Source organism: Gopherus evgoodei, chromosome 4, assembly GCF_007399415.2.
Source record: "Gopherus evgoodei ecotype Sinaloan lineage chromosome 4, rGopEvg1_v1.p, whole genome shotgun sequence".
Lineage (NCBI taxonomy): Eukaryota > Metazoa > Chordata > Testudines > Testudinidae > Gopherus > Gopherus evgoodei.
In genome coordinates, this window is record NC_044325.1 from 29,943,519 (window position 1) to 29,968,079 (window position 24,561).

A 24,561-nucleotide genomic window follows, 5' to 3' on the forward strand; every position below is an offset into this window, starting at 1 on the left:
AGGCATGATTTCCCTTTACAAAAGCTTTGTTGACGCTTCCCTAACATACTGTGTCCATGTATGTGTCTGATCATTTTGTTCTTTTCTGTATTTTCAGCTAGTTTGCTTGGTACTGAAATTGGGTTTAGCAGCATGTGATTGCCAGGATCAGCTCTGGAGCTTTTTTAAAAATAGCTCTCAGCCAGTCATCTGATACAGAGGCTGATTTAAGCGAAAAGTTATATATTCCAGATAGTAGTTCTGCAATTTCATATTAGAGTTCCTTCAGAACTTTTGGGTCAATATCATCTAGTCTCGATGACATATTACTGTTTAATTTATCAAACTACCGGTTCAATGAATTAATTTAGCTTCTGTGTGATGACCTTGTTTTTCCTGGGTGCTTCTTTAGCACCTCGATCATCCGTTGACACGCTTCCTGCTTCTGATGTACTTGAAAAACATTTTTGTTAGTTTCTGTGTCTTTTGCAGGTTGCTTTCAAATTCTTTTGGCTTGCTTAATTATATTTTTATGCTTGACTTGCTTATGCTCTTTATTGTCCTTTCTATTTGCCTGCAATTTTTAAAGGACGCCCTTTTGCCTCTCACCCCTCTTTTAGTCTGCTATTTAGCAATGGTGGCATTTATTTGGTCCTCTTACTGGTTTTTTTTATTTGGGGTTTACATGCAGTTTGAGCCTCTATTATGGTGTTTTAAAATAGTTTCCATCCATCTTGCAGGCATTTCACTCTTGTGAATATTCCTTTTAATTTCCACTTAACTAGCTTCCTTGTTTTTGTGTAGTTCCCCCTTTTGAAGTTAAATGCTACTGTGATAGGTTTCTTTGGTATTTTCCCCTCCACAAGAATGTTGAGCTTAAGTACATTATTGTTGATTTTACTGAGTGCTTCAGCTATATGCACCTCTTGGACAAGATCCTGTGCACCACTTAGGACTAAATCAAGAATTGCCTCTCCCCTTGTGGGTTCCAGGACTAGCTGCTACAAGAAGCAGTCATTAATGTGGCCTAGAAATTTTATCTGTGAATCCTGTCTTGAGGTGACATGTACCCAGTCAATATAGGGATAGTTGAAATCCCCCATTATTATTGGGTTATGTTTTTGTAGCCTCTCTAATCTTCCTGAGCATTTCAGAGTCACCACCATCCTGGTCAGTTAGTCAGTAGTATATTTCTACTGCTATACTCTTGTTATTGAAGCTTGGAATTTCTAAGGTACCATATTCTGAGATACAGTTTGATTCATTTAAGATTTGTACTACATTTGTCTCTATGCTGTCTTTCACATACAATGTCACTCTCCCATCAGTACTACCTATTCTGTCATTTCTGTATATTTTGTACCCTAGTATTACCATGTCCCATTGATTATCATTGTTCTACCAAGTTTCTGTGATCTTTTATATCAGTATCTTCATTTAATGCGAGTCACTCAAGTTCTCCCATTTTAGTATTTAGACTCATAGCATTTGTATACAAGCACTTATAAAATTTGTCAATATTTAGTTCTCTGCCTTCATGTGATGCAATTGAATGGGACTCTTTTTCGTTTGACTGTTTCTCTTCAGTTCCTACCTCTACTTTATCACTTTCTATCCTCTCCTCTTTACTAGGATATAGAGGTATGCTCTTTAATCAATCCTCTGCTAGACAGTGTATTGCCTGTCCTCTGTCTGAACGGTGTGCTCCTCCACAGCTGTCAGCTGTCCACCATCTCTTTGTTTAAAACTTCTCTATGACCTTTTTAATTTTACATGCCAACAATCTAGTTCCATTTTGGTTTAGGTGGAGCCCATCCTTCCTGTATAGGCTCCTCCTTTTCCAAAAGATCCCCCAGTTCCTAAACTGCTTCTCCCAACACCATCATCTCATCATACATTGAGACCGTGCAGTTTTGCCTGTGGAACTGGAAGCATGTCAGAGAATGATACCATGGAGGTCCTGGACTTTAATTTCTTACCTAGCAGCCTAAATTTGGCCTTGAGGACCTCTCTATTACGTTTCCCTATGTCATTGGTAGCTACATATACCACAACCACCACTCCTCCCCAGCACTGTGGGGGGTCATGTGGGGGGTGGTCACAGGGGTTACTCCCCTGACTCCCAGCTTCTCCCCTCAAAAAATTTCCCCACCAGTTGCTGTCCCAGCCCATCAAAGTAAGCAGCTGGCATGCCGGGACACATTGTTTACTTAGGTTTACCTCTGTGCCTGCAGACATTGGAGGTAAACAAATCATCTCAGCCCACCAGTGGCTTATCCTGATGGCCTGGGAGCCAAAGTTGGCTGACCACTGAATTATAGGGTCGACTTATGAATGGGTTATAAAAATTTTCCTTTTTGACATATCCATCTTGGGGGAGAGGGGTCAGCTTATAAACAAACCAGCTTATGATTGAGTATATACAGTATGTATGTTTCTAATAGCTGAATCCCCGGTTACTAGTATCTGTTTGTGCCTTATCATTGGGATTATAGGGGTATAATAGGGGTATCCTCAATACAAGAGGATACCGTGATATCATCTGGAAGGAGGTTCTGAACTATGGTATCTTTTCTCTCCATTCCAGCTTGATATTCTTCTTTCCCAAGACTTTCATTCTCCTCCACAGTACAGAGGCTGAAATGTGGCCAGGAGCCTTTCCAAATTATTTAAAAGCTAAAATCAGCATCCAGGGCCATATCACATCTCCCTCCTGTAGAACTCACAGGAGAAGTGGGTGTCCTGGGAAGCACTGGAGTTTTCCACAAATATTCCACTCCTTGAGGGGAAATCTGTAAGAGCCCCCATGCTGCAATGGAAAGTGCAGAGTTGTACTACAACATTTGTGTATGTCACAAACAGCTTTGTTTGGCACAGATATTCTAACATTTCTGGCTAAAAATCTGTTTTTTATTTTTTATCCTTAGCATTTTAATACCTATAACCAATACAATAAAATCCATCAACAATTACAACTATTAGAGCAAACCTAACAATAAAAATCCTCAATTTAGAGAAATCCTGCAGCTGTAGACTACCCTAGATGAATATGTGATAGCAAAATAAAAATAAATGCATAAACTTAATAAATTCAGAGTTCCCATCAACTGGATAGAATGCTAATGTCCTTTAAAATGACTAAATCTCTTGTGTTGGCAAGGCAGTGATTCCTTTAAATGACAGGTTGCTGATGAGCTTGTCTTTCGCTGAAGGAGTTGCAGTCTCGTGTTCCTGAGGGGCAACGTCTTTTCGAAGATCTCCGTAGTCTTCAGACAGTTAACGGGACCTCTGAAGATGTGGAGGACCTGCGTTATCAATGGATGCTCTACAAATCTAAACTCAAAGACTCCAGCAGCTCATTGGTAGGTGAACAGGCATCAGAGCTGTTAGTATTAAAGATACTGTAGTACTTTTCCAACATTCTTTTAAGTAACCACTGCTTTTTGACAAATATGGTCCCAATCCAGCAAGGACATAAACATATGCTTAACTTTAAGCATATAAGTAATCCCATTGAAGTCAATTGAATATATTTAAATTGTGACATGGTCAGGCCAGATGGCTACAAGAGAGTGGTCAAAGATAGATACATTAGCTGCAGGTTAAGCAGGTCCCTTTTCCCTGGGTAAGATAACAGGGACTATTCCAGAACACTCAGGAACTTTCTAGAACTAATTAAGGCAGGCAGGCTAATTAGGACACCTGTAGCCAATTGAGAAGTTACTAGAATTAATTAAGGCTAATCAGGACACCTGGTATACAAAGTCTCTCACTCCAGTTGGTGTGTGCATAAGGAGCTGAGAGTGAGAGGCTGTGCTGCTGGAGGACTGAGGAGTACAAGCGTTAACAGACATCAGGAGGAAGGTCCTGTGGTGAGGACAAAGAAGGTGTTGGGAGGAGGCCATGGGGAAGTAGCCCAGGGAATTGTAGCTGTCATGTAGTTGTTCGAGAAGGCACTCTAGACAGCTGCAGTCCACAGGGACCTGGGCTGGAACCCGGGGTAGAGGGCAGGCCCAGATTCCACCCAAAACCTCCCAACTCCTGATCCAACACAGGAAGATCTCTAAGGCTAGCAAAATCCACCAATAAGTGCAGGACCCACCAAGGTAGAGGAGGAACTTTATCACAATATATACACACACTTTCAATATTCAGTTAGAAATCCTGTGGCCTCTTTGTCTCCACACAAGCAATGCTCGTTACTTTTGCTTGAGTAAAGACTTCAGATTTGGCCCAATAGTGATATCATCTAACATGATATCATGTAAGGGACTGGGGCATAGATGGTCTTATCTAGTTGTCTCAGCTGGGCTGAGGTCTGCCCACCAGGGACAGGAGTTGCTGGGCTAGAGTTGGAGGAATCGCAAGGCTAGGTCTCATAAACAAGTGTAAGGATCAGTCAGGCCAGGGTCGGAGACTGGAGATCAGAGGCAGAACCAGGTTAGAACTGGGAGACAAGAATCAAGGTTGAAGTCACTTGGAGTCAGAGATTAGATATTAGGAGTAGAGGCAAAGTCTGGCATTGCAGCAGACTGAAATCTGTGTAATTGCCCAGACAGCTTCCTGGGGCAACCACTGGGGTTAACTAGGGGCACTTGGCCAAACAGAGGGCTACAGGGTACTGTCAGTCTGAATCTCTTGACTCTTGATTTCCTGCGGCAGCTACTCTCCACATTGCTCCCTGGCTATGCCTCTATATGGCCTCCTAGTGGTACTGTGGGAATATCCACTCCCCTACATTCTACAGACCTGGGTTCTAGTCCCTGGGTCCTTATACTATGTATCATAGAATACCAGGGTTGGAAGGGACCTCAGGAGGTCATCTAGTCTAACCTCCTGCTCAAAGCAGGACCAATCCCCAACTAGTAATTGATGTGTGTAATATATAACTTTCTCTAAGATATGTACTGAGGAAATATCAATCAGGGGCTTCCTTCTCTCCCCCACAGAATGTTCTTTTGCACAATTACTGTAACAAGGTTATATGTCCACAGAACGCTACTTGTAGAACATCTTCTGTTCTGTGGTGCTCTGAGAGCCATTGTGATCAGTATAGTCAAGAACAGAACAGATTGTTTCAGAAAGAAACAACAGAAGGAGCCAGATTCTTTATAACATTCACTTCATGGGCTAAGCATTTGGAATGGTATAAAGAGCTGATGTCATAGACAATTGTAATAGATTTTAATGTGAGGACCAAAGTATAGGTCTGGGTAAACATAAAGTTTTATATCAGAGAGTTGTATATGTAAGCACTGCAAAAAAGGTGGAGTTTATCCAGTAACAAATACACCTCTACCCCGATATAACGCTGTCCTCGGGAGCCAAAAAATCTTACTGTATTATAGGTGAAACCGCGTTATATCAAACTTGCTTTGATCCATGCAGACCCACCTCCCTGGAGCGCTGCTTTACCACATTATATCTGAATTTGTCTTATATCGGGGTAGAGGTATATTGCAAATAATGATAAAGATATTTGCCGTTAATTTTAGCATAAATTTGCATAGTTAAGTCCTGATTTTCTGAAGTGACTAGTGATTCCGGGTACCAAACTGGGTGCCTGGTTTTCAGATTGTGGGTACCTGACACTTTTGGCAATAAATCCTCTTTAAAGTATTGTAACTTGGGCACCTGAAAAATGAGCCACCTAAAATGACTCAATATTTAGATTTCAGAGTGGTAGCCATGTTCATTTGTATCAGCAAAAAGAACAAGGAATACTTGTGGCACCTTCGAGACTAACACATTTATTTGAGTATAGGCTTTTGTGGGCTAAAACCCACTTCATCTAATGCGCATCTTGGCTGTAAGATATGGGAGAATATCTGTAATTTTTGTCCTTCTCCGCTTGTATTCAAAGAAGCTGTCAATGAGTTTCAAATTGAAAGTATTTATTTAGAACATAGATCCTTTGATTTGCAGTGATGATGAAGAGCAGTCTCTTTTAATCAGAAATAGTGTAAAATCAGAGTTACTGTGTGGTACATTTTTTGCCCAAGTACCTTGTGTAAGAATACATTTAGTCAATAGGTGTCAGTAATATCAAAGCTATTTCTTAGGTAACACTGCATCTGTTAGGAAACAAATCCATTTGGGCTTTATTCCTGATGTGCATTTAAAAGCTCATTAAACACCAGTCACCTGCTGTTTCAGCCTATCCAGATGACCAGAAATTTGAAAGAAACGTTCCCCCTGTGAAATGAATATTCCTTATAGGTTCCACTGGGATCTCAGGTTCATGGTATTTTGTGTTTGTGTTTATTTTTTTTTTCATTTTTTTTTTAAACAGACTCTTAGATCTTTGGAAGAACCCGATGGATTCAGAAAGGTACAATATTTTCCAATCATTAAACCAGAAATGTTAGATTAGAAGTTTCACAGGTAATTACTTTTAAATGAGATTTTTTTAAGGGTCTTGAAAAGAGTTGGTTGCATTAGGATAAGTGTCTGTATAAAGTACATTAATAAAGAAGCTGCTCTTCTGCAAGGTCTAGTGTACATTTAAAAATTAGATCAACCTAGCTACGTTGTTCAGGGCTATAAAAAAATTTTTTTTTTGCACCCTGAGAACCATAACTAGGTTGACCTAACCCCCAGTTGAGATGAGGCTAAGTTGATGGAAGAATTCGTGTGTTAACCTACCTACCACCTCTTGGAGAGTTGGGTTAACTACTTCAACAGAAGAATCCATTCCATTGGTATAGGCTACGCTTCGGTTGTAAGCGACACAGATTCAATGTTGTAGCTGAGCTGCTGTAGCAGCGATAGTGTAGACCAGTGGTTTTTAACCCGTGGGCTGCTTGCGGCCCAGTTAGCACACAGCTGAGGCCCACCTGACATCCTCAGGACCATACAGGTAGTATATAGTGTGGATGCGTCCCACATAACACATAGAGGAGAAGTGTATATGCTGCCCACAGTGGTAAAGAGGTTGAGAAACACTGGCATAGACATATACCAAGTTTAAAAAGGAGAAGCAGTTTCCTTTTCAAGGGAATTAAATTCCTTCTGCTCTCAGAGTATTGCCCTTGGACTATCCTACCATCACAGAAGCATAAGAACTGGATGTCTGTCCATCTCCTGTGTAGATGAGGGTGAACATTTTTGAAACTACCTAATAATTGAGGAGCTTACATCCTCTCCTCAGCATTCTCTATTGGCTGTGTTAGGTAGCTTGTCCTCAGTGTGTGCTGGCTTTTATGAATCCTGTTCTTAGGTGCCTATCTGTCTCTGTGCATGGGGAATCTGGGCACCTAATTTGGTGCTATGGATTCCAGTAGGCAACGGGATGCCTAAACGGTATGCACAGCAATCCTGAACCTAAGTTTCCTCGATAGATCTAGCCCTTAGGAGCCTAAATCTCATTGGAAGTCAACACTAGCCTGGTGGTCTTTGCGGAGTCCCAGAATTGAGCAATCCCCCTAGTGTGGTCTTATGTAACTGAATCACACTGTGTGGTGCTTGCGCAACTCTCTTACAGAATTGTAAATCCCTTGTTTACAAGTTCCCTACTGATTAATGGTTGTTTAAGGCTGGCCAGGGTGTTGGTCAGCTCCTTTGTTGTTACTGAAGAACTATCAGTGGGCGACTCCCAAACTCACAACATATTTCTATAACAACCATAGAACAGAATCTCATAATTTCATACACACTAATGATATACATATTTTGACAGAACAGTGGGTCTCAGCAGATATCTTACATGGCACACTTTGTATGAAACAACACACTTATATATGAATGATGAATATGGGGGTTACTGGGTGCTACTGTGGGGTACAGTGTGTCACAGGTTCCTAATTCACATTTTGGAATTTTAATTTAGGTCATCCAGTCCATGGGGTTGTGAGTTCAATCCTTGAGGGGGCCACTTAGGGTTCTGGGGCAAAAACCTATCTGGGGATTGCTCCTGCTTTGAGCGGGGGGTTGGACTAGATGACCTCCTGAGGTCCCTTCCAATCCTGATAGTCTATGATTCTATGTCCCTTCAAGTGAAAAATTGTGGGTAAAGTAAGGTAATTTGGCTAATGCTGTTAGACTAAGCCCTGATTCTGTGCAGCATTCTGTGAAGGAATTTCTCTTGGGACTCACATAAAAGGCTGAAACAACAAAGAGCAGAGACAGTAGAGGAGACAAAAAGGGATAGGCTTGAAAGAAGAGAAGAAAACACCAGCTTTTGATTAAAGTTAAGGAGCAGTTCTTCTTTTGGGGCCTGATCTTGAGTCTTTCTATTGCCCTTAATGGGATTGAATCAAGCCCTTTTTCTCTACCCTCATTTGCTTAGTTCATAAATAAAGATGGCTCCCACTTTACATCTTCTCATCTGACTTGGTATTAGATGGTATAGACTGAGACTTTATTTAGACAATGCAAAGTTAAATGAATGAATAATAAGTTTTGTGATTATATCACCACACAAATAACTCTTGATCAAATAACTCCCTCTGAGAACCACATCCCATTCCTGTTAAGGGATGCTGAACACTCACACCTGGCATTAAATCTCCTTGTTATGCACACATGGATCTTGTGGTCCCTAAATCCTTCCCATGCCAAGGCTTCCCAGTGCAGCAAGGCTACTCCCCAGGTGTACAAAAGATGCAGTACAGCTGTCATGGTATAAATCCCCACGCTGAACCTTAAGAGTCCAAAAGATGGGGTACCAGCATGAATTTTTCTAAGCTTAATTACCAGCTTAGATCCTCTGGTACTGCCACCAACCAGGACTTGGAGTGCCTGGTACACTCTGGTCCCCCCAAAACCTTCCCTGGGGACCCTAATACCCAGACCCCCTGGATCTTAACACAAGGAAAGTAAACCCTTTCTCCCACCATTGCCTCTCCCAGGCTTTCCCTCCCTGGGTTACCCTGGAAGATCATTGTGATTCAAACTCCTTGAATCTAAAAACAGAGAGGAGTGCACCTTACCCCCTCCTCTTTCCCCCTCCCCAAGAGGTAATACAGATTCAAGCTCCTTGAATCTAAAACAGAGGGATTCCACCTTCCCCACTCCCTTCTCTCTCCGTCTCCCACCAATTCCCTGGTGAGTACAGACTCAGTTCCCTTGAGCCTCAACAAGGGGAAAAAATCAATCAGGTCTTAAAAAGAAAAACTTTTAATAAAAGAAAGAAAAAAGTAAAAGTTGTCTCTGTAATTAAGATGGTAAATGTTACAGGGTCTTTCAGCTTATAGACACTAGAGAGAAGCCTCCCCCCCAGCACAGATACAAATTAAAATCCTTCCAGTAAAATACACATTTGCAAATAAAGAAAACAATCAAAAAGACTAAACTGCCTTCTACTTGTACTTACTAGGTGAACGGAAAATTAGAGAGCCTGTAGGTATGTCTGGTCACTCTCAGAACCCAGAGAGAACAACAGACAAACAAACAACACAAAACAAAGACTTCCCTCCACCGAGATTTGAAAGTATCTTGCCTTCTGATTAGTCCTCTGGTCAGGTGTTCCAGGTTCACTGCTTGTAACCCTTTACAGGTAAAAGAGACATTAACCCTTAACTATCTGTTTATGACAAAAGCCCTACCCAGCTCATATCCTGGTGAAGTTACTAGTATATGCAGTGTGATACCCACACCTCTCGAGTAATTCTGGCCAATCTTGAACTCTTACGGTAACCCCCAGAGCCTTGTCCTTATTGTACTTGCAACTCAGCACTAGGGGCTGGGTGTAATGAGCCAAACAGAAAGATCACTGGATTTTTTTCAGCATGATAGCTCAAGTGGCAAGAATCTTCCCTTAAGTTCCTTATCAGCCTAGAAAAACAATGTGGCATCTTAATTCTTGCTGTAGAGGCTGTCGGACATTGAGTAAAACTACTTTTCCATGGTAATGACCCTAGAGGGAAAGTTCAAAGAACCGATCAAGGACTTGTGTTTTAATATGGCTGTCTTGGTCAGAGTCACATGTAGTGGAAAATGCTTGTGGCTTTTGTATCTCCACTGAGCAGTGAGATTCCATCCTTGACTTCAGCACAGCACCTTAATGTTGGCTGATACTCAGTCTCTCTCATCCTCTTGAGCAATATCCAGATACACTGGTAATTTCTGATGATACCTGCATGAAATATTGGCAGGTTAGTATCAGTTAGGCCCACAGTAGGCAAAACATCCCTGCCGAGAAGCGCTGAAGCCCTTCCCTGCAAGGGGGGGCAAGTGAGGCAAGGCATCAGGCCCTGCAGGGGCCCCCATGAGAATATAGTATTCTATAGTATTGCAACTATTTTTAATGAAAGGGGCCTCTGAAATTGCTTTGCCCTGGGCCCCCTGAATCCTCTGGGCAGCCCTGCTTCCCTGACTGCTGAACGACTACCCAGTGCAAAGGGAGAGAGACAAAGAAATTCAGAAAAAGAACCAGAACACATTGTGAGTGAGTTCCCTTTGCACCTAAAAGAACATTGTCAGGTGGCTCTAGGTGCCGGGTGATTTAGAAATCTAATGATCCAGATGCTGCTGTCATTTACACCCACCTTACACCTGTGATGGTCCATGGACCTCAATGAAGTTATCCCAGATTCATATTGCTGCCACTGAAAGCAGAATTGGGTCCGTTATGACCTGATATTCATCTATGAGTTAAACATCCCCCGACATAACAGCATGCGGACTAGCTCACGAGAATTAGAGAGTGACATAGACCAGTCTGGTCTCAGTGCTATCTGAGTTGGGAGAAGGACAAAAAGTATAAATAGGGAGGTGCAAATAAGAGTTTTAAAATATTTGTAGTTGCTTTTTAAAATTGAGGTTAAATGATCTATGGTGGTGTCAGTAGCTGAATAAGGAATTTTTTTAACTATACATTTTATGTTGGTTGTATCCCTTCAAAACTGCAGCAAATGAAAATTCTCTGGGTGAATGACTAATAATGTTCTGCGTTAATTAACTTGTATCTGAAAGACTGCACCACTTGTGGGAAGGGGCTGCCTCACCTCATAGCTTGTAAAATCCACTCCCCTCAGAATGTGTGCAGTAGGAGCAGACCCCCTGTTTGGGGGACTTGAATGGTACCTAGGCCAGGTGCTGATCCTCTGCTCAGGGGATGAATTTCAGCTTGGATGATTTGTGATATCCCTCTTTATAGAAGCCTCATAGAAGCAGCAGCAGGGGCAGGATGGCCGGTGCTGAATTGATCTTTTGCTTCTGTGATGTGTTGTTTGTGGTGATTCTCATTTAACCTTCCACGTTTTAATAGTTTGGGGTGGGGGCATAGAGGTGCACAGATGCTGCCAGTCTCATTCCATGTCGTTCTGCCTCCATTCCATTTCATGGCTGAATGTTGTCTACGTCAGAGCCTCTTCCATTTATATTAATGTGCTGCTTTCTGCTCACTCCCTTTTTCATTCTGCTTGTCTACTGAGGACATGCCCCTCGCCAGATGAACACAAAGAGATCATTATCTCATAAAGAATGATATCTTGTAGACCAACAACAACAATAAACATTTGCAGGAAATTGTATCAGCCTCTGTGAGTTTTTGACAGGTGCCCGTGATGGGGTAACATGTATGTATATTTGTCTGTAGTGCACCTAGCACATGCCAGGACATTATAGACCAAATACAAAATAATAATGATAATAAATGTTACCTTTGAATGGTTGGCTCCTAGCCAACTGAAAATATTCCATGAGCATTTTTAGAATAAATAGGAAATCCAAAGCTGGTTGTTTCTGAGGCTAGGTAGGACTGTCTGATTTTTTTCCCCCAAAGTAATTACAGTTCCTTGCTGTACAAATAATTTTGGCTTTATTGTTTGTACAAACAATATAATTAGAGTTTATTAAATTTGTAGTCACCTAATTGCTTCTTTTTGAGAAGTTGCTGGACATAATCTCCAGCAGCACATGGGTAAGAGGGAGTGTGTAATTTAATCTTCTTTAGAAGTCACTATAGATCTTGAGTCAATCAAATTAATGCAGCCATCCAGGAAACTGTGGACAAAGCTATAGCACTCACTCCTTGTCTGGGAGAAAACACTAATAACACAGACTGAACTTAAGATATGACAAGAAGTATACAGGAAACAAAATCTATTTACAGTAACAGAGCATATATATATAGTGACCTGTTAAAAATACATCATAGCTTGTGTGGTTTTGGTAGTCAGACTCATGGCAGATGTAAGGGATTTCAGTAAGGCATTTGACGCGGTTCCACATGGGGAATTATTCCTTAAATTGGAAAAGATGGGGATCAATATGAAAATTGAAAGATGGATAAGGAACTGGTTAAAGGGGAGACTCCAACGGGTCGTACTGAAGGGTGAACTGTCAGGCTGGAGGGAGGTTACTAATGGAGTTCCTCAAGGATCAGTTTTGGGACCAATCTTATTTAACCTTTTTATTACTGACCTTGGCACAAAAAGCAGGAACGTGCTAATAAAGTTTGCGGATGACACAAAGCTGGGGAGTATTGCTAACCCAGAGAAGGACCGGGATATCATACAGGAAGATCTGGATGACCTTGTAAACTGGAGTAATAGTAATAGGATGAAATTTAATAGTGAAAAGTGTAAGGTCATGCACTAGGGGATTAATAATAAGAATTTTAGATATACATTGGGGGCACATCAGTTGGAAGCAACAGAGGAGGAGAAGGACCTTGGACTATTGGTTGATCACAGGATGACTATGAGCCGCCAATGTGATATGGCCTTTAAAAAAGCTAATGCAGTTTTAGGATGCATCAGGCGAGGTATTTCCAGCAAATATAAGGAGGTGTTAGTACCGTTATACAAGGCACTTCAACTGGAATACTGTGTGCAGTTCTGGTCTCCCATGTTTAAGAAGGATGAATTCAAACTGGAACATGTTCAGAGACAGGCTACTACGATGATCCGAGGAATGGAAAACCTGTCTTATGAAAGGAGATTCAAAGAGCTTGGCTTGTTTAGCCTAGCCAAAAGAAGGCTGAGGGGGGATATGCTTGCTCTATATAAATATATCAGAGGGATTAATATTAGGGAGGGAGAGGAATTATTTAAGCTTAGTACTAATGTAGACACAAGAACAAATGGATATAAACTGGACACTAGGAAGTTTAGACTTGAAATTAGATGAAGGTTTCTAACCATTAGAGGAGTGAAGTTCTGGAACAGCCTTCCAAGGGGAGTAGTGGGGGCAAAAGACATATCTGACTTTAAGACTAAGCTTGATAAGTTTATGGAAGGGATGGTATGATGGGATAGCTTAATTTTGGCAGTTGATCTTTGATTATCAGCAGATAAGTATGCCCAGTGGTTTGTGATGGGATGTTGGATGGGATGGGATCTGAGTTACTGCAGAGAATTCTTTCCTGAGTGCTGGCTGGTGAGTCTTGCCCACATGCTCAGGGTTTAGCTGATCGCCATATTTGGGGTCAGGAAGGAATTTTCCTCTGGGGCAAACTGGCAGAGGCCCTGGAGGTTTTTCGCCTTCCTCTGCAGCGTGGGGCATGGGTCACTTGCTGGTAGATTCTCCGCAGCTTGAGGTCTTCAAACTACAATTTGAAGACTTCAATAACTCAGACATAGGTTTGGGGTTTGTTATAAGTGGATGGGTAGGGTTCTGTGGCCTGCTTTGTGCAGGAGGTCAGACTAGATGATCATATTGGTCCCTTCTGACCCTAAAGTCTATTAGTCATTTGAAGTCTGCTGTAAAATAACATGTGTGGTAAAATAGAAACTGCTTTTTAAAAAGTGCATTAAGGTGACACATTTTCTCCGGTTTAATGCATGTTTTATGAACACTGAGGAACTCTTTCCCCCTAAATAAGAGAAATCTTTCCCCTTGAACCAAAACTTCAAGGCCAAATACACCAGATCATTGGAGTAGTTCAGATCTGGATCTTAGATTTGTGGCTGGAGCCCATCTTTGCTCCAACCATGAACATTTTCTTCCCAAGGAGAATTGGCCTATGTGGTTTTTGTTCATTTCATGTGCACCCAGGCCAGCCTATAGGTTTAGGAATCAAACAACAATACATGCCCCAAGCGTCCATGATTCATGGCAAAATGGACTTCTCACCATTTAAAACAGTGACATAGATTCACCCTCCAGTCACATAAGGGTAGTATCCCCGCTTTCTGGGCCAACGGTGTAAGCCAGGGATGCATGGGAGAGGGCAATGTTCAATTTCACTGAGACTTTATAGGAGCCCCATCAGCAGAGACTTCCCAGGAAAAAGGCTGAATCAACCTGGCTTTGCCTCCTCCCATAGTGGGAGGCTGGGCTAGGTAGCTTCACCCACTAGTGAACCGCCTTACTACTACATCCTAATTCTGCTGCCAAGGGATCTTCTGGGGAGTGAATCCATCCCAGTGTTTGTAGATCTAGCACTGGTTACAGTACGTGCCCAGAAAGTGGAGTCTCCTATTTATCCACAAGACAAACCAGCAGTGCAAGCTGCATACACTGCCTCATTCTCGGTATGTAAGGTAAGACGCCACCCTAGGAGTAAGAAGGTATCTTAGTTTCCATGTCCATTGAGACCTTGAGTCCCATCCTTCTGCTAAGGACGCCAGGAGGGTTCCAATTAGTTCTCAATGAAGGTGTGATGTTCATTTACTTTGCAAGAAAGATCCTTCCAATGAACTGTTCCGGTAACGGCAAAACTTAGTGTTATTTTATGAAGGATTATTGTAATCACCCCATAACTGAAGGAAGCCAGAGGGAGTTGTGGTGGCTAGAAACAGAATAAAGTCAGTTTTTGGCACTTTTAAACACCTTTTTTTATATTTGTATAAGAACTGCCATCTGCCTTTGACTCTGGTTGGGTTCTCAAGGCACTTGTTTGAATAGGACCAGTTTAAATGCACATTATCTTGTTTAGAAACCTTAGCTATAATTCTGCTTAGGATTGTTCAGCAGAACAAGGATAAATCTTTGGCTGCTTATAACAGGGCATGCTTTTGCGCCTGTTTTCTTGCCCCAAAAACTGCACAGACACCACAAGTTGTGCATTTGCAGTGCTTTTTATTTTGCGTTCCCTTCACCAATACCACCACAGTCCCCATGCAACTGCCTGGTTACAGTTTCTTCTGTGCTTTAGGCCCTCTCATCACGTCCTCTGGGGAACAGAGGTTGCCCGTTCCTCAAGTCTCTGTGGATATGTCTACACTGCAGTTAAAACCCTGTGACTGGCCTGTGACAGCTGACTCAGGCTGCAAGGTTGTTTAATTGTAGTGTAGACACCCGGGCTCAGGCTGGATCCAGGCTCTAGGGCTCTGCAAGGTGGGAGAGTCCCAGATTATGGGCTGGAGCCAGAGTTGGAACGTCTACACTGCCATTAAACACCCCAGCAGCTTGAGCTCTGGGAGCCCAAGTCAGCTGGTACAGGCCAGCCACAGGTGTGTAATTGCCTGTACCCTGTGTGCCTGAGCTCTGCTAGCCCTGTTTCTCTCCCCCTCCACCCCGCTTCCTTTTTATCAGACTTGGATTGATAGGCTAATTGGCTCTTTGTCCCTGGTTATCTAATTATCTCAATCAACTTTCTCTGCAGAACTAATTGGTTTCTGAGTGATCAGAGTGTGGGCTCTCCTGTTCACTCCCTGGACTCTGTCAGACCCCCGAGCTATTCTAATGGGAGACTGGGCTTCAGTTTTGTAGCAGCACTGTAGGTTATCTCCTGGATGCACCACTATACCTGCTGCTCACTATCCTGTACATCTGTTTATTAATCTTTCCCACTGCTTCCTAAGCTCTTATCAAGGATCAAATATCCCCAATTTAAAAAAATAAAAATAAAGGAATGGGGGGAGATAGAGAAAGGAAGCAGCTTCCATTGATCATGTCATGAGCTTGCTGAGTTCAAAACCAGAAACTTGTGTGTCCTTATGTATAAAGAATTGTCAAAGGCAATGTTTTCTTATCTGCAGTGCTGCTCTAACAGATCCGATGCCACCACTTTGCCTGTGGCATTATTATCCTAAGTGCACGTTGTGCCATATCTATCAGTAGAGCTGGCTGTGGTAAATCCATCCGTGTCACAGGAACATATGGCAGTGTACTTAGTTTTAAGCGACTTTGCAGCAGAAACATTGAAATGTCGTCCATATGTCTTCTGAGACTCAGAGTGTAAACTGCTGGTTTGTTTCTTGCTGTGATTTTAAATTGACCCTTGTACAAAGACTCTGGCTGTTGGTCTAGTCAACTTTGTGTACTTCTGAGTGCACCGGAGGAATTAAAAACCCTGGAATTTGTCTGTCTGCTTATGAACAGGGCAGCTCTCAAAATTCCCCACCAATGTGGCATGGGCACACACATCGCCACCCACCTATTTTAAAAACGTTAAGGTTACAAACCCAAGCATTCCATAGGTAAGAAATGCAGAATTAATATTGTTTGTGTAATCTAAGATCAGACCCCTGTGCATTACGATACAGTCTTTAATTATATGATCACTTTTTTTTTCCCCCACGGGACCCCTGATATGTACAGCAGCTCTGGAGGTGCCGTGTGTGTGTGTGTGTGTGTGTGTGTGTGTGTGTGTGTGTGTGTGTGTGTGTGTGTGTGTGTGTGTGTGATATGCCTGGCATGCATAGATAGCAGCAAAGCAATTAAACTCACCGATAAGTAGTGTACCATTAGCTGGACAGGCTGTGGTTTACGATGCTACTATGTCTTAGGTCCCTAGGACAAATTAACACAACATTCTCCTGTATTCTGGATTATGATCAAAACCAAGTCAAAGGAAGAGTAGTAGGAAAACGTTCTTTGCAGTGTTGTTGTAGCCATGTTAGTCCCAGGATATGAGAGACACAAGGTGGATGAGGTAGTATCTTTTATTGGTCCAGAGCTCTCACTCTGTTGGCGAAAGAGACAGAAACCAAGCTTTCGAGCTACAAGAGCAAGAAGAAACTGGTGTGTGAAATACAAGATTATGATCTTGCTATGTGATCAGGCAAAATGGAGAAATTGGGCTGTGTAGGAAAAAGTTATTCTTCAACCCCCGCAAGGAAATAGGTTAGAAACTGCAGGCAAAGTAAATTCATTTTCCTTGCCTCAGGTTTTTCCCCAGTGTGAAAGTTCATATTTGCACAGTAGATGTAATGCCAGATTTGGCTACCGTTAGTCTCATTGAGTGATATCTTACTCTACTAAAAGCCCCAGTGAAATAAAGTCTTAGCTTATAAATAAGGCAGCCTCAGAAAAATAGTATATGTAAGATACACAGTGCCATGAAAGGCAGCATTGTTTTGCAGCTTTTAGTGGTGGATCTTGAAGCACTTGACAAGCACTATGTAAGCCTTGTGACACATCTGTGGATAAGGCCATTCCTTGTTTTACAGAGGGAGAAACTGAGCCATGGTGTCTTATACTTGTACAGAATTAATGACCAGGCTTGGGAGTAGAATTCATGTGTTCCTTGTAGCGCTAAGACACAACTCCTGCTGGCAGGCATTGTATGGAGCTCTGTCAGCTGGGCTTCCAGACAGTCAGGGCTAGAGCATGCCTGTTAGCCATAGCTCTGTCTTGAGCAGAGCATGGAGTCACACCATGCCAGAGGGGCCATGGAGGAGTCTGCCTCAGAGGCCATTTCTCCTGGAGTTTGTAGATGCACTGGGGGAGTGCATCCCCTACTATACCCCTTTATGGGGTGTGCCTCTCTCCATCCCTGAGGCTGGCATGGAGGGGTAGGGACCTGACTCTGCCCCCTCCCGGCCCCCTTTGTGCACCTTTAGGATTTTTCAGGCAGTCCATGGAAGATGAGGGAAAGGCTCCATGCATCCTTCTCATCACCACTGAGCACCTACTGAAGGCCAAGCAGAGTTTGGCCCTCAGTGAGCAATCTCCTCCCGTCTACACCTCCCTAGGAGAGTTGGCACAGGCAAGAGAGAGTGAGAGAGGGACTACACTTACTGGCAACATGGATGCCCTAGGAATCTAAGGAAGTCCTGGATACTCTTAAGGCACCTGCTGGATGACAACAGAAGTGGAGCTGAGGCACAAATAGAAAAGCCTAGAGTTTCTGTACCCCGTCTCCAGCAGGAATAAATAACTAGGCAGGCATATGCAGAGCAGCTGGCTTGGCAATTAGCTCCAAACATAAGGCAAATTTCAGAAGCAATACTGAACTCTGGAGAGTTATCTGATGGGATTTGCAAAAGCTCCAAAGGGAGTTAGGAGCACAATCAATTAACTCCCTCAGCTGCTTTTGAAAATCTCATCTGTAATGTCCATCCCTCACTGAGCTGTTCACTGTTATAGGGAACTCCTCCTTTACTAACGCTGATATTAAACCTTGTGCCAGAGAGAATGGTACTTCCACGCCCTATTCCTGGTACAAGTGCTCATTTTCTGACAGTGGGAGAAAGAGTTACTCTTCATCTTCACAAGGCAAGGATAATTCTTCCCCAAATCTTCCATCAAACAAAACTACACCGCTACCTCGATATAACGCCACCTGATCGAACATGGATTTGGATATAATGCAGTAAAGCAGTGCTCCGGGGGGGCTGGGCTGTGCACTCCGGTGAATCAAAGCAAGTTCAATATAACACGGTTTCACCTATAACGCGGCAAGATTTTTTGGCTCCCGAGGACAGCGTTCTATCGAGGTAGAGGTGTACCACTGTTGGCAAATAGCAATAACCACGGTCTGGTTTTGCATGGCTCTGGAGTCTGAGAGACAGGAATTTAGAACAAGTATTTCTACCACATTGCGGGACTAGGCTACTATGGTGGCAATGGAGAATTAAACGGAAATGGAGAAGAACTAGGGAAAATAGTATCAGATCGAACACGGATTTGGATATAATGCAGTAAAGCAGTGCTCCGGGGGGGCTGGGCTGTGCACTCCGGTGGATCAAAGCAAGTTCAATATAACACGGTTTCACCTATAACGCGGTAAGATTTTTTGGCTCCCGAGGACAGCGTTCTATCGAGGTAGAGGTGTACCACTGTTGGCAAATAGCAATAACCACGGTCTGGTTTTGCATGGCTCTGGAGTCTGAGAGACAGGAATTTAGAACAAGTATTTCTACCACATTGCGGGACTAGGCTACTATGGTGGCAATGGAGAATTAAACGGAAATGGAGAAGAACTAGGGAAAATAGTATCAGAGGGGTAGCCATGTTAGTCTGGATCTGTAAAAGCAGCAAAGAGTCTTGTGGCACCTTATAGACTAACAGACGTTTTGGAGCATGAGCTTTCGTGGGTGAATACGACGAATTCACCTGACGAAGTGGGTATTCACCCACGAAAGCTCATGCTCCAAAACGTCTGTTATACGTCTGTCTATAAGGTGCCACAGGACTCTTTGCTGCTTTTAGGGAAAATAGAAATCCCTAGTGAAATGCCATTGAGTTATATGGCTCCAAGGAGAGTGTGGTGATGTTGAAGAAGAGCCTGTTTTATAGAATCTAGAGCCGAACCCCAAATGCTTCACTCAGGACTTGATGCTCCCACTTGTACTCCTGGTTATTAGTACCTTACTCTGTGACTAACCCCTTTGTAATCAGTGGGACTATTCAACATAAGGGTGCGAATTCCCTCCCCCGGCTCAGATTTTATTCAGTCCTTACTTGGGCAAAACTCTAATTTAAGAGCATACTAAGGACTTTAGGGTTTGACCTTTAGGATTAATAGAAGGGAAAAACCTATAAGGACACCCAGTTGTGTCTAGTATGTTGGACACAATAGTCAAGAACAACACATTCATATATAGAAATGGCTCCTGTAATGCTACCTGGGTCACCACGTTTTGATTTGCTTTGTGAAGGCCAGCTGTGCACAGTGACGTTCCCTCAGGGAACACCTTAATTTAGACTCCCAACTTTTTCTAGCACTACACTGAAAGCAAAAGATGAACAGAAGCAGCCGAAGCACCCAACATATTCTCAAAGGGCTGGGAGTTTCCACTGTCTTCAATGGAATTTGGATCAGGCCTTAACACAGTCGCAATGCAGCAAGTCAGAAAGGGTAGACCAACCAGCTGTCACTCTATTGTCTCGACATCCGCCAGATCCAATAACTAGATCTCCATCAGTCATTTGATACCGCAGTAATACATCAGCTGTCACAAAAGAATATTTTTACAGAATCATTATCTCATGCTCTGAAACTGTGTCTTGGTTGTGTGCCTTGGAAATTTCTATAAATGCCTCAGCATTTTTATATATATATAATATATATAGCAGCAGGAGGTTGAGGAGTTTAGTTACAAGGGGGAGAAACAGCTCAACAATTTCTAATACAGACCATTCGTCTGTGACAGTGTTCTAGTCTATTGACATTTTCTTCTCTGCTGGTGTTTTCAAAGGACAGTGTGTGTTGGTAATGAGGTGGGAGGAAGGTATTGCCTAGTAATCTGAGTATAAATGAGAGCCAGGAGTTTGAATTTCTAATCCCAGCTCTGACACTGGTTTCCTTTGTGGCTTTGAGCAAGTCACTTAACTTCTCTTTTTCCTCAGGTGTGTTATGTGAATTAATTAATTAAGATTCGTAAAGCATGTAAATCATAGACTTTACGGTCAGAAGGGACCATTATGATCATCTAGTCTGACCTCCTGCACAACACAGGCCACAGAATCTCACGCACCCACTCCTGTTATCAAACCTATGTCTGAGCTATTGAAGTCCTCAAATCATGGTTTAAAGACTTCAAGGTGCAGAGAATCTTCCAGCAAGTAACCCATGCCCCACGCTGTAGAGAAAGGCGAAACCCCCCCCGAGTCTCTGCCAATCTGCCCTGGAGGAAGATTCCTTCCCAACCCCAAATATGGTGATCAGCTAAACCCTGAGCATGTGGGCAAGACTCACCAGCCAGACATTCAGGAAAGAATTCTCTGTAGTAACTCTGATCCCACTCCATCTAACATCCCATCACAGGCCATTGGGCATGTTTACTGCTAATAGTCAAACACCAATTAATTGCCAAAATTAGGCTATCCCAATGACTGGTATTGGGTAGATGCTAAATATCATTACTGTGCTGCCAATGTAAATCCATGCCTGCTGAAAAAACTGCCTCACCCAAGTATTTGGTTACTTTTAACCATTTTTTTTCCTGAGAGATCTTTAATAATCACCAGGAATCCTGCCACTATGAACCCTCCACTTTAATGAGTATTTCCTGAAGTCCCAGGCCCAAATTCTGGTTTGTAACATTGGTGTATATCCAAAGCAACTCCTTGTGGGCAATAGAATTATTCTCAATATGCACCAGTGTAACTGAGCAGAATTTGGCTCTTCTCATCCTTTCGTGGGGTACTTCATGTTAAAGGCAGCTTTCACCATCTCTTGTGCTTCTCCCTTTTCTTTGTCATTCTGTTGCATCTTGTGAAGTATAAAATTTGTTTGGCAAAACATGAGAAACAGTGGATTGGCTGTAATAATGTGGGAGCCTTCTCCTGCTTTCCCTACCCATGGGGAAGGTCAGCAATAAAGAGAGGGCCCAAGGATCAGACTGCACTGGGAGACCAAACCAAATCAAATCTCTGAGTGATCTGGCCATAATGAATACAAACAGCATATGAAGCTCCTCTTCTGAGACAAGCCTAAGACTGTTTGGCTTCTCCCAGGAAGCAAACTTTCATTTTGCTGTGACATATTAGCTGCTAAAATGGACTCTTTCTCTTCGACATTACCTGGGAGAAGACCAATTAGCAGTCGTGTGTGTGTGTGTGTGTGTGTGTGTGTGTGTGTGTGTGTGTGTGTGTGTGTGTGTGTGTGTGTGTGGTGTGTGTGTGTGTGTGTGTGTGTGTGTGTGGTTATAATTGCTTAATAATCAGAAACCTGACCCTAAGGATTGTTGTTTTCTTTCTCCAATGAAGCCACACAATAATTCTCAAGAAAATAATTCCTAGCACTGAGGTCTGTTAGCCCATGAAATCACCTCAGAGAAGTGGTTCAATTGCCATTACTTGAATCATTCAAACTGTAGAGAACATGCAGGAATATATCACAGGCAGCAGTTCTGCACTGGATAAGATGGGCTAAAAGGTCTTTTCCACCTCCGTTATCACTGATTCTAGGAAATATTTGCGGTGTCTTTACTCCCTGCCCATCACACCTCCCTCAATTATTGCCATTATTTTTCTTGTTAATATGCTCAATAAATCCCTCATCCCCGTTTGGTTTGTGTCTTTTAGAGACGTCCAGGGGGAATGTGTCCCCTCCTGCACCGCGTGTGCTGGGCAGCGCTGCCGCTGCAGATACTCCTGCTGTTCTTATTGCTCCTGGCATTTCTGCTCCCCCTGGTGGAGGAGACCCACAGCTGCAAGCTTGCCAACAATTTCGCCCGCTCCTTCAACTTGATGCTGAGATACAAAGGCCCTCCTCCAACTTAACTCCTCTAAAGGCACATGGCAAGAAGTGACTGGCTTAGACATCCAGGCTGCTTTTTCCTGGGTGTCTTGACTATTGCTAATCCTCTAAATCTAGGGCTTCTAATATGGCCACCAGATTAACTGGAAACATCATCAAATAAACGCAGCATAAGGTTAGTCCATATAAATCAGGTATTAACAGTTAGAGCTATATTAATATTTTTACAGTATTATATGAATATATTTATACTATGAGTGTGTATGTGTATATATTTGTGTCTGTGTGTGTATATAACTATAATGAAAAAATCTAAACTCCACTGTTTTAGTCTAATCCTGCAATGTTTTTGCTTCTGCCTTTGTTCAGCAACAAATAGCAGATATTTTAAAAAACTGAGTTCCTGTTGTTTACAACTGATATCAAAGTGAATGTGAGGAAAATAAGGGATGTTCTGTGGAATCATGTGCCAGGAAAAATTGTCTCTGAGAGTGAGATGCAATGAAATCATGTTTAAATATGTTGTTTAAGATTCAGCCTTAGCAAAAGGGAAAGTTTCTATTTGGGATCAGTAGCTAGTTTTTCTATTGCTTGATCAAGTCACCACTGATGCCAGTGCAAAAACTCCCATTGACGTCAGTGGGTGTGAGACCAGGCCCACAGTATATTCAAATGCTCTCTGTGACAGTCTACCAACTTTTTCTAATGCTTTGTCCACTGTCAGTCCTGAAGTCGGAGAGATAAACTCAGGCAAAGAAAGCTGAAAATAATGGGGCATTTTTCTAAACCTCACTCTAATGAAATGATTTTGGAACCAAATTGTAATTTTTATTTTATTTTGTGCAGCTACAGTGTACAAAGTTCTGTGTAGCAGTGAACTGTGCAAGAGAGAAAAATATGATCGTGTCTCCCCTTTTTAAGCTATAAAGATCATCCACAGGAATGTTTTTTGCACAGAAATTGCTCTGGGATGGCCCACATGATCTGGACAGTGGGATGTAGCTTGTCTCAGCCTCAGCATACAAAATAGTCACAGCAGAGAAATACATTAACAAATACAGTCAATAAACATGATTCCTTCATAGCAGCATTATGTCAGTGATTTGCTAACAAAACCTGACATAGTGTAACTGCATCAAGCCCAACTATACCACACGTTTTTAAAAAGTCTGAGGTCTGAGACACTGAGAATTGTCATCCTTTTACGTGGTTTTGTGCCTGTTTTCATCAGCTCTTCTTTTTTAACAGACATGTATGCATTCAGTGTGCTTTTTAAAGTAAATGCAGTTCACAGCACTATTATGATGAAACAACCATTTCATGGTGGTGTTTTACCTAATTGGAGCCTGCAACTTGTCCAAAGATAGGAAAGGGAATTGTTTCAAATACTTTGTGGCACTTCTTTGGTTCACCCCCTTTTTTTCTGTTCATTTTTATCCTCAGTCATAGTCGTCATACTGTCAGTCGAAAAATCTTCCTTAGTTTCCCCTATCCTGGCTATTTCTTTGGATGAAACTTGAATTCTAGGTGGCAGCAACTGACTTTTTTGACTCTCTCCAAACAAGTCCCACAATAGTATCAATTCTATACTGGATATTCATTATTGTATACTTATAGGTGGGACTCACTTTTTTTTGTACCATAAAACATAGAGGAGGTTAATTACATCCTGCCATATTCTTCTCTGCATACAAAATGCCAATCCCTTATTGTAATACATGGGACTTCTATGCCACAGTAAAAGGTAGAATATGGCCGATAGTTACATGCGTTATATTATTTGATGTAAATTATGTACTAACTACAGACCCAATTCCACTAAGTATAATGGTGATTACAAGAACAGCCAAAGGTCTATCTAGCCCAGTATCCTGTCTTCCGACCATGGCCAATGCCAGGTGCCCTAGAGGGAATGAACAGAATAGGTAATCATCAAGTGATCCATCCCGTCGCCCATTCCCAGCTTCTGGCAAACAGAGGCTTAGGGACGCCATCCGCCCATCCTAGCTAATAGCTATTAATGGACCTATCCTCCATGAATTTATCTAGTTCTTTTTGAACCCTATTATAGTCAATAATTATGAAGAGTTGAAACAACAAAGTTCAGATCTGAGATTCCCCCAAAGTCTTTTAAAAAAATTTTTTTGATAAAGAGAGGAAATGAGATAAGAGAGGACAAGGCATAGGAGAGAGGAGATATTGAAGTGTTCTGAATAGAAGGGAATAGGCAGCGGTGGTGAGAGAGAGGTCAGAAGGTGGGTGCAGATAGAGAAGGTGGGATTAAAAAGAATAGGGTCTGAAAGAGGAAAGCATGAATGGTA

General features: G+C 42.3%; 1 protein-coding gene across 8 annotated transcripts in view; it reads left to right on the forward strand.

The window, feature by feature from the left end:
• SYNE3 (spectrin repeat containing nuclear envelope family member 3) overlaps positions 1–24,158 on the forward strand; it is an 89,780-nt gene extending 65,622 nt beyond the window's left edge. For 6 of the 8 annotated variants that reach the window (XM_030558814.1, XM_030558817.1, XM_030558818.1 and 3 more), the window contains 3 exons: positions 3,192–3,341; positions 6,272–6,310; positions 22,066–24,158. In XM_030558814.1, the coding sequence (XP_030414674.1) occupies positions 3,192–3,341; positions 6,272–6,310; positions 22,066–22,263 (387 nt within the window). In that variant the 3' untranslated portion in view covers positions 22,264–24,158. Of the gene's footprint in view, positions 1–3,191; positions 3,342–6,271; positions 6,311–16,392; positions 16,422–22,065 lie in introns of all 8 variants that reach the window. The other 2 variants (XM_030558819.1, XM_030558822.1) reach the window with 2 other exon arrangements.
• Positions 24,159–24,561: the final 403 nt, after the last annotated feature.